Source organism: Cyprinodon tularosa, unplaced genomic scaffold (genome assembly GCF_016077235.1).
Source record: "Cyprinodon tularosa strain WSP-4 unplaced genomic scaffold, ASM1607723v1 ctg189, whole genome shotgun sequence".
NCBI classification, from domain to species: domain Eukaryota; kingdom Metazoa; phylum Chordata; class Actinopteri; order Cyprinodontiformes; family Cyprinodontidae; genus Cyprinodon; species Cyprinodon tularosa.
The window spans coordinates 26,681-37,506 of NW_024038669.1; the positions used below are offsets into that span (position 1 = coordinate 26,681).

The 10,826-nt window shown below is 39.2% G+C and overlaps 1 protein-coding gene across 3 annotated transcripts in view; it reads right to left on the reverse strand.

The window, feature by feature from the left end:
* Positions 1–10,156, reverse strand: part of homer1b (homer scaffold protein 1b) — a 33,014-nt gene extending 22,858 nt beyond the window's left edge. The window contains exons 1-2 of one of the 3 annotated variants that reach the window (XM_038282914.1): positions 9,696–10,156; positions 2,047–2,203 (exon numbers count right to left, since the gene is read on the reverse strand). In XM_038282914.1, the coding sequence (XP_038138842.1) occupies positions 2,047–2,203; positions 9,696–9,700 (162 nt within the window). In that variant the 5' untranslated portion in view covers positions 9,701–10,156. Of the gene's footprint in view, positions 1–2,046; positions 2,564–9,695 lie in introns of those variants that run through there. The other 2 variants (XM_038282913.1, XM_038282915.1) reach the window with 2 other exon arrangements.
* Positions 10,157–10,826: the final 670 nt, after the last annotated feature.

Below are 10,826 nucleotides of genomic sequence, written 5' to 3' on the forward strand. Positions count from 1 at the left end.
TTTATGAGCACAATCAGAGTTTGCCAACAGGTAAAAACACACAGGCGTTAAAGCTTCACCCTACCACCCCAAAGGAATAGTTTGATACAAGTATTTATGGAGCTTTGCTCTTAAGGAAAGTTAGTTTTTTCTTCTAAACCCATAAGAGTTGTGTTGCTTGAAAGCTTTTATGCATTCTTTGTAAAAATGCAAAATGCAATAAATAAACTGAAACTGACTGGTTTTGATAAGCTCATGACGTTGAAAGTCTCATGTATGAATCACAAATATCTGAATTTTTGTTAGAAATGTCAAGTAAAGGGACAAAAATGTTTTGTTTCATTTTAAAAATTAAACTTTTATTTTTTCTAAGGTAATTTATAACCACTATTTATAACACTGATTGTTGTTTAAAATATGTCAAAACAAAACAGTTTTTGTTTCAAGCATTAGATTGTAAGATTTCTTTTCAGCCATTATTTTTTGTTTCTAGGCTATCAGAATATCTCTCATCTTTGAATACCAATTTGACTGTTTTTAAGCAACACCATAAATTTAGAAGATAAAAGTTGCTGCTAAATAAAGCCTTTCAATATGGCAGTCGTGATAGACAGCCTATAATTTTCTGTCATTTTTTAAGCTGATGATTTGAGAGGAAGTATTTCCAGCTTGAAGCCACTAATGGCACAAATAATGTTTGACAGAGTCAAAAAAATGAGAAAACATTTTAACATCAGATAAATATTCTGTAAAAAAACAACACTTTGCATGTCCAATAGTGGCTTGTTATGTGTCCAGTATAGAGTGTTTTAAATGGGGAATTTAAAAGATCAGGTATGAATAAAAACGCTGATATATATCAAACCCAGACTGAATGATGCAACATATTATTCAGTGCATAAATCTATTTTATCATTTTAATTTTACAGACATCTTTTCCTGTAAACATTCCATATAAAAGCCCTTTTTTTTTTTTTTTTTTTACAATTATTCATTTATTAAGCGATCAAGTTCAATTTACAAAGAAACTGACAAAAAATAGTAGAAATTAAAGAAAAAAAATTAATAAGGATAATGATCAAAAGGATAAATCCTTAATGACGTGTAATGATTTTTTTATTCAACAGAAACAAGATCCATCAAACTGAAGTTTTATTTAGTTTACCCAGAAACATAAAGCCTATTTTCAGCTTTCCCCCCTCAGTTTGATCCAGAAAATGTGGATTACATCTACTTCTAAGATAATTATCCTGCCTTAACAGAATAGTACCAATAAAAACCAGCATTGTCTGGCTTACTGGCAGCGTTGTGTAATAGTTGGCATTCCTGTTGGCATCAAGAAAGAGGTTTGAATCAGATAGCAGCGAACGAAGGTGTTTTTCACACGGCTCAAGATCCAATATTCTCTCACTGACATGTAATACTAGTTAAGCTTTAGTGTCCAAACACAGCTACAAAATCAGAGAAAACAAAATCATGTGAGGCAGAGATGGAGGAAACAATACAACAGAATTGAAAAACAAATTAAACTTTGGAAAATGTCTCAAAGGATCATTGGAAATAAAACAAATGAAGAAAATGCAACATTGAGACAAACCCTAAAAATCTGCTCGAATTTACACACAAAGTGCCTTTATGTGTTAAGAAAAATAAAAATAAAAACAGGGCCCCTTTTTGGTCACTGGTTTGAAATGACCTAATCAAATGTTCTGACAAAGCAGTCCACCTGGCTGCATAGGGATTTCTTCATCCTCTTCTTCATTTTCCTCCAGTAAAACTCAGCTATCTCAATTACATCCTGCTCAGGAACAAGGTCCTCAATTCCATTAATCAGATGATTTAAAGTCCAGACAAACAGAGGTGAAATTAACCCCACTATGAACCTGCTGGTTCTGGAACTTCCTGCAAAACGGATCTTGTTTATGATGTGTCTAAGCATTCGTGTTTATTGCAGAGAGTCAACAAAATGCATCTGGTGAGAAGTTTACACCAGACATCAACCCAGGAGTAGGCTACATGTTTTTACAGTAACAGTATCTGGTAATGCTCTGAGGTGTGTTGGCCCACCTTGGTTCCGTCCAGGCTGATGATCCGGTAGACATTACGCGTGCTGTCATAGAAGTAGGACACAGTGACGGCGTGCTTGCTTGCGGGCAGCCAGTTCTTCTTGGTGTTGGGGTCGATCTGGAAGACGTGGGCCCTCGTACTGTAGATGGGCTGCTCCCTGAAGGGGACAAAGAAGAAGTGGTGAACCTCTTTGTGCTTCAGCACCAGCGTCTCGCCGAACCCACCTCCGGCACCAGAACCCCTGCTGCCTAAGGGGGAGTTGGATCGCCCTGGGAGGCTGATCACCAACTCGCCCTCCTCCATTGTTACACTTCAGAAAGCGTTCCCTGTTCTCATTGCTTGGGTCCAAACTCAAACTAGGTTAACTTCTGAATCCCACCCTGGCCTCATACCCTTTCTCATGCTTTTGCTTTTAGAGAACCTGCACTGCAAAGGCAGCAGAGACTATTGCTGTCTGTCTGTGTCTCTCTATGTGAGGCAGCGCCGTCTCTGTGCTCAGATATGGGAATGCCTGCAGCTCTAAGTGAGGGTCGCACACGGGAACATAGAGGGTGTCAGTCTAAATATAGACTGTCGGCCAATGTTAACTACAGTAGACACACCCCATGTAGCTGCAGTTTCTACATGGACTCATACACATCATGCATAAACAAGTATAAATTACAGTGCCCTGCTAAAATGTTTACACCTCTTGAACATTACTGCAATCTGCAAACACAAAATACATTTTAAAGGGATTTTAAATAACCCAAATCATTGTATAATTGTTGCACGGAATGAAAGAGACAAAAAAATATTTTTTTTATAAAGAAAAATCTGAAAAGTGTGCCATGCATTTATTGTGATATCTCTAAATAAAATGTAGCACAACCAAGACCTTTGGGCAGTACCAAGATAGCCTCAGTAATCAGTGACAGAATATATCATAAAAGAGATTCAAATGTTCTTTAACTTTAAAAGTAAGATTTCAATACAAGAGCAGTTTTTTCTTAGTAAATTTAATTTTTAAATCAAATGTTTCATTTATACAGCTGCATAGGGACTAGAGAATGCTGAAGTGACATGATATGAAAATGAGTTTGACACCTCTGGGCTTATGTGCAAAATGTTAGGTAAGCTACGACTGCACATCTCTTTAAGTGAAACATGGTAGTGTTAGAAACGATGTGCAGGATGTGCAAAGGTTTTTCTTTAGTAGCAATCCTATAGGAAAACCTGTTGTAGGATGAAACAGACAGGGTTGGAGGTTGACCTTCCAGCAGGACTACAACGTCATTAGGCCAGGGCTACAATGCAAGATCAAGAGTGTTAGACTCCGAATGATCAGTGTCCTGCAACCTCAAGTTTTCCTTCAGGTCCAAAAAAACCACAATTCATGTCCGAAACTTAAGCTCAGAGTCTGTGGTGAACTGTAACACTTTTGTTCCCTCTTTATCCAGTCTGGCTACAGCACAGCTATTTTGCCAATAGAAATAAATAAATAGCTGGTAGAGACACCTAAATAATTCAGTATAAAGTAAAAAGGGGGGCGGAATCCAAATGCAAACCACACTTCTCAGATTTTCAAAACTAAATCATATATGCACCTACTTTATTTAAGTCTATGATCTGAAATGCCAGTGAAAAACTCTGCAGTGGTCATACTGTGATATGGCAAAGTTTAGAAACAGCTGGTTTAAAAACTTTAACAAGGCACTGTATGACATCACATACTGGTATTAAACATCTATAGATTTTTGCCTGTTTAAACATTTCTTATTTTTAGTTGGATGCATTAATTCCTAACTGACCTTTTCATGGCAATTATTATGGACTGTAATAAAAAAAAATTATGTCCTGACCATCTCTTCATCTAACCCCCCATTATACTTTGTTTCCTCTTGTATTGCTGCATTGTTGTGGCTTCCTTGGAGGGTAATATCTACAGTCACTACACAAACTCAGAGCACAGGGTGCTGAGGGAGATATTCTGGGCTGGCAGCGCTGGCAGAGAACGAGATAGAGAAGTGCTTACACCGCACTGTGGGGATGATGGGGAGGGGGCATCAAAGGCTGGCCATATAAATGAATATTAAAATTCAACAGCAGCTTCCCGCCTGTGTGTGATTAGCCAAGACAGGGAGAGCAGAGGGGACGGGGCGGATGAAGACAGGGAGACAGAGAGGTGTGTTGGACAGGGAGACAAAGAGGATGATTGGAAATGGGAGAGTAGCGAGTCAGAGAGTGAATCTGGGATGATTAATGCCGCTCCACAAAGCTGCTTGTGGAGTGCTGCGCACGAATTATCATAATCATCGCCAGCAGTGTTAGTGGCAGTACTGTGAGTCATTTCATTTCTCCCTCCCCATCACGCTAAAGCACGGCTTGTTCGTATGATCCCTGCTATATAGCCGCTTGACAACTGCCGGCATTTTTTTCTCTCTCTCTTTATTTCCTCTTCTTTTTTTATGTTTTATCTGATTGCATAATTCTGATGGAGCAAGGCAAATTGGTCCAAACGTAGCAGTGTTGTTCTCCGTTTTCTTGCCTGAGCCAAAGAGTTTTGTTTCAAAACGCCACCCACCACCTGTCAAAGAAGCAATAATTACTCCCACAACACAAGTTTGAAAAGAGAGGGAAACAAATGATGGACTGGATAATGAGACCTTTTTTCATTTCCTTAAAAACTAAAAAAAACATGCCTGTCATCAAATGAAAACTGCAGAGGGCCTCTTATGATTCAGCTACATGGTGGTCAGCCCATGGTGTTGAACTTGTATTTTTTTAGCAGTTGCTACTAGAGTAATTTCAGGTTCAGTAGCACATGAAAGAGGAGAGATTGCCCGGTCAGAGAAAGTGCACCTCTCCCTCCAATAAAAGAAGAAAAGCATGAGTGAGAAAAAAAAGAGAGGCAGAGCAGAAGAAGGAGGTGTTTGGCGAGTACATCCAATGACAGGAGGGCAGCTGAGAGAGGAGGTCGGAGGAGGGGGGAGTGATAAAGGCAGAAAAGATGGATGATGTGAAAAGAGAAAAGAGAGAGAGATGAGGGAAATGTGGAGGAGGTGATGAATGAAGAAGAAGCTGGAGTGATGAAGAATCCTCCCATCTCCTGGGAGAAGAAGAAGAGGATGAAGGCAGTGGGAAGTTTTTTTTAACTACTCCTCCAAGTGATGAAAGAAATGGGAACTTTGGGGAAATGCAATGGAAGTGTTTAAAGAAGGTTATCAGAACTAATGCTTCATGTCGTCCATAATGATTGACTCGTCTACAGATGTCTAAAAAGCCGTAATGTCAACCTTTCCTTTTAAGGATGATTTAACATTCACACATGGGGGGAGTGGGGGCCTAGTGGTTAGGGCATAGAGCTTGGAGTTCTGAGTTCAAGCCCCACTCCCACAGACTGCCACTCTGCGTCTTTGAGCAAGATCCTTGAGCCCACACTGCTCCCCGGGGGCCACACTATGGCAGCCGTCTGCTCCCCAAGGGGATGGGTTAAATGTAGAGGTAAATTTCTCCAATGTGAGATCAATAAAGTTAAATTATTATTACATTCACAACAGAAGTGAAGTGAGGAGGGTCATATTTACCTCCCTAAACTCCCTCCTTATCGATAAGAGAAACTCTGATTCATGGTTCATCTTATCGATCACATTTCCAGCTGTTATCAAGGTTTCAGTTCTTGTTCTTTGACTGTAAATATGAAAAAGGAAAGGTATCTTATTCTCTAGCGGCAGTTTCCTGGATTATGAGGACCAACATACACCTGTCTGGTTTGGGTACCAGGTTTTCTAGTCTTTATAATTTTAAAGAGAGGCTAGCAGGACCTGGAGTCAGAGGAAATTATAGATAACTAGTTAAAGGTTGAAAGACAACCTAATCAATGACAGAGAAAGCAAAATGAAATGCTTTAATTGAACTTATATAAAGTTTTAGCAACTTTTTACATTAGATGTTTTCAGAAATAATGCTTTCCTAATGTGGGCTGCTCTTTACTCGCTGAGAATAGTAAACTAGGTTGTTTTTATTTTATTTTAAATATTCTGGTGTGATATTATATTACTGAAAAAGCAAAAAAATCAAGCTATCCCAGAGATCATTTTAGATCTTTAGCGGAGTATATATTGATTTGTAAATATCTGTAAAACTGAATTACATCTAGGTATAAAGTCAATAATTACCACCGTGATTTACACCCCATTTCCTTAAAAATTATTTTTATTTAAAGTTAATAATTTGTATTAATTATGGACATATATTATCATAGAAATGCTTACATTTCACATTCCAAGTTACTCTTTTATTCTTTTTTTTATTTTAATCACAGTGCCCTATAAACACTCACTGGGGTTTTGATCTCTGATGCTGTAAGAGATTCTGACCTCTGATCAAACCAGACCTCCTGCTGGTCGATTTGAGTAAAGAAATGTTGTTTATCGTGTACTATGGGCAGTTTACAGAATATTCATTTTATTAATCTATCTGTATCAATTTTCCCTTTGGGACTGATAAATTGTTTGAGTGTGATTCCCAAACAAACGGGTCCTGATCAAACCATATAAATAGGCATAAAATGACCAAGTATGCCTCTTTAAAGCCTAAATACACACGTAATGGTTAAAAGAAATAGCAACCACCTTAATATCAAGGGTTAATTATTTTGCATCTGTCTCACTGTTTCGATCTTTTAATTTGTGCTCACCAAGTTTTTCCACAAACTGGGATAATATCAAAAATAATGCATTACCCATGCTTTCACAGTAAATACTAAAGGAAAGGTTTTTTTTGGTGTGTTTTTGTTTTTCCTATTATCCAAACACAAACCAATGTCAGGCCTCTGACCTTGGTTGAAGTTTTCTTCTCTTTAGTTGAGTTCAATTATCTGCAGTCTGGAGTTGTGAAAAATAAAAGAGCTATTTTTGCTGATGATGTCAGGAAGTGCATCATTGTTTCCATCATTGGTTATATGATTTAATATTGACTGCATGTGTTGTTGCAAAAGAACAAGAGGAGGCATAACTTTCCTTAGGAGCTGCCAAGTTCTGGAAAGGTCTTTGTTTAAACATGTACTGTCATTTTAAACATATAGTCTAAACTGATTCCTGTCATACACCTTAATATGGCTTACATTTTTACTTTGCATCTAAATTATTTATGCCAACAGTTAGCCAACAAAATAAACACGCAACAAGACAGCCATGAACTTTCAAACTTTCATAAGTTTTCATGTGTGGCTCCTGGGATGCAGCAGGTAGTGCCTGCACACACCTGTATCATGTTATCCCTCAGAATGCTGCACTTTTCTTCTACCTGAATGTGCTCTGCTCTTGATGTGCTCCTGCACCTCTTTGCCTAAAGATTTTGAAAAAAAATTACTAAAATCTTCATTTAACTTATTTTTTTTATAGATTTCCCTTGTACTGATTAAGCAGATTTTGATGGGAGGCAGTTTGTTGCTACATCTGTAGGGAATAGTTGGATTACGTCACCGTGCTCTGATTGCATTTGCAAACGGGAGTGTTGATAGGGATCACCTCCGTATGTCCAGCACCACAGTGTTCCTCTCTGCTATTATCAGAGCTCCAACAGGCTTCGTATTGAGCCGCGAGTCTGGAAGTGAAATATGACTCTATCTGCCATTATTACCAGTCAGGCTGCCAGGCAACAGAGCTGCAGCTTTATGCCAGCTAATCTAATCTGCCCCTGTGCATATACACAGTGCCTTTACTGAAGTTTGCAAGCAAACTTCCAGATCTTGTCTTCTCAGGAACGCACCATTGGGATTTATTTAACAAGGGGAGGTTAAAAAGTCTGAAGTTTGTGGTGGAACAAGTAAAATCCAGAAAAGCTGAAGTGGTAATAATGCTTTTATAAGTCACAGAAGACCTAAACACACAAACTGGCAGCAGCGGGAAGCTTTGGATTACAGTTAACAATAAAGTCCACTGTGGATCAATTGAGTCATTGAATCTGTTGCATAACAGTTAGTCACCAGCATGGCAGGAACCAGTGGAGAGCTGAAGCTGAGTGGGACATGGCTGAACGCTGGGCTGCCCACACTGTAGGAGGAGAGTGGGTGACTAAATAGTTAATGCAGGAGTTTTGGCTGACTTCTAGAAATTGCACTGTGAGTGTGCCACATTATTATTAACCTCCTGCTGTGTAATTAATCACAATGAAGTGCAATAGACAGCTGTTAATGAATGGCAGGCTGAGTGGAGGAAACGGACCGCTGAGCTCAGGGTTAGGGGGACATGCAAATGAGCATCACTCGCTGCACTCCCTGTGTGTGTGAGGCTTAAGGCTGATTCACTTATGGGTGCCTGTGGTTGGGGGTGTGCAGCGGCCGCTTGTGCTGCCATAGAGACAGAAAGCGGCTTTCTGTCAGCACAGAGTGCAGCTCTAGAGCTTCATCTGACATTCCTCTGCTGCTGACATTATGCTCTTCTTCACCAACCAGCAGAATAAGGAACAGGATGTACAGCTCATCTCCAAACCATCTCTGAATGAGAATATAATGGAGAAAGTGTTGCTGGTTTATAGATTGGTGCTCAGTTACATAACTGTGTAAAAATAATTGTACGTTATATTTGTTTTCAAGCAGCTATATAGAATTAAGGAAGCAAATGTAAGTCATTGCTTTTTACTTAAGTTAATATTTAACCTCTCAAACACAAACTTTCATTAGCACATGTCTCTGATGACATCTCATAAGGCACAAGGCAACACATTGGAGTATTTTTAAGAGGGTCAGTTTGTATTTTATCATTTTATTTTCACTTTCCTCAAACAGCTTCCACCTTCAGATGTGTTTCCTTTTATTCGTTTATGCTGCAGCAAATCGTTTGAGCTATATGTTAGTCTTCCAACTGTGAAATACATGGAAATGTGTTTGTGAGGAGATTTAAGGCCAGACTGGAATAAGACCAGACTTCATGATCAAAGATCCTCAAGGATCATTTCCCTGAACTTGCAACATGGTGATAAAAAATGACCTGATCTTGGAGCTACATTTCATCATCAAACATTCTAAGTCCCAAAAGGATTTTGTACAGAACTGCTACATCACCTCTTGTGATGTCATTGACCCAATTATACACTTAAGCAGTAGTAGTTTGTATTGTGTCATTATTTAATATTGTATCATATAAAATCCTCCATAGGGGTAATTCATCGGGGTGCTGCCTTTATTTAGTTGCTTTTTATTTATATATGAACATGGATCAGTGTGATGAAGATGCTGCTATAAATATTTTTTGCAGAGTCAGAAAATAAAAGACTGACACTATTTTTTTGTTTGTTTTGTTATGGAGCTCCAGCTGAGGACTGGTCCAGGGTCAGACAAGTTGGCAAGCAAGTCTGATATTGAATTGTTGCCCTGACATTTAATTTACTTAAGTATATTTTAAATGAACATCATGAACCATATATCCTGTTTTTATTATTATTTTTGCTATTTGAAAAACATTTTTTTTTTATTCAGCAGACCAAGGCCTCAAAGTGATGCCACACTTCTGAAAGATCCACATAAATCCACATAAAGCTCACTCTAAAATATGCTGAAATTTCATTTTTAGCACATGAACGACCAATCCATTAAAGGTCTTCATGTCAAGGCTATTCTTTTTTAAGTAAATTAACTCAGCTTGCAAGGTTAAATCATTCCCACTTACCCCATTGTTGTGGCTGGAATGAAAGGCGACACTGATCGCTTCTCGCTGGAATAAAAAAGCCAATGTGTTGGATGGGCTGCTGCGTATGAAGATCCCCCCCCTCCACCTCTCTCTAAAAGACAGTCTGCAGCGTATGACCGTCGGTGCGTCTGCAGGAATGCATTGACAGCAGCTCCATTCCTCTTCTCGTGTCACCGCATGAATTCACTCATACATGTCGTAGCGCACATGCCCCGGTGGTCAGACGCTCTCCTGCTGTGGATGATGGAGCTGCAGGAGCAGCCGCAGACCCCAGCTCAGAGGAGGAGGAAGATGATGATGGAGAAGATCCCACGGACGCCCCGCTGTTTCTTGAGTAAAACCCAGATCCTCTCTGGAAGGGTGGAGAAACCCTGCCGCTGTTCCAACTGGGGAAAGACAATCCTCATTTAGAGAGAAGACAGCGCGCAGCATCACTGTGCGCGTCTCTCCCCCACTCCCACTTTCCCTCACAGCCTATTACCACAGGCTACACCCCCCCACTCCTCCACTCCTTAACAGCGTTTCCTCAAAGTTTCATTTTTTGTTTCTCCAGCATCAGTTCTTGTTCCCCCCCCCACTTTAACACGAGTGAAATCCCGACATTCCCAAAGAAGCCAGCTCCAAATTATCCTGCAGTAACCCTAATTACCCCCCCAGCCCCACAGCTGGATGATGCATCCGCTTCCTTCCCACTGCCGACGTCACCACCGTCCTCCGCAGTGACGTCACTCTGCGCTCAGGGGACTGATGCCATTTGATGCTTTTTTGTTATTTTAAATAAGTTTGTGGATGTGGATTGGTCTCAATGTTGTTGTAAAGGCAGTGTGTGGTATTTTAAGAGTCAGAGAAACACCTAGAAACACGTTGTCATGGTTATTTCTCTTCTGTTTTGTGTCTAGCTCATTTTGATTTGGGGCCTTAAAAAAATAAAATAAAATAAAAAATGTTAGAACTGTAAGTTTACAGTCATCTTTACTATTTTTATTTTCAAATGTATTAAGATACCTGCACAAAGTGAAATTTATATTCAATTAGCTTTAAATAAAATTGTATGTGTTATTAGGTCAATATGCCTTCATAATTTAGGAATTATACATATTTTTTATATAT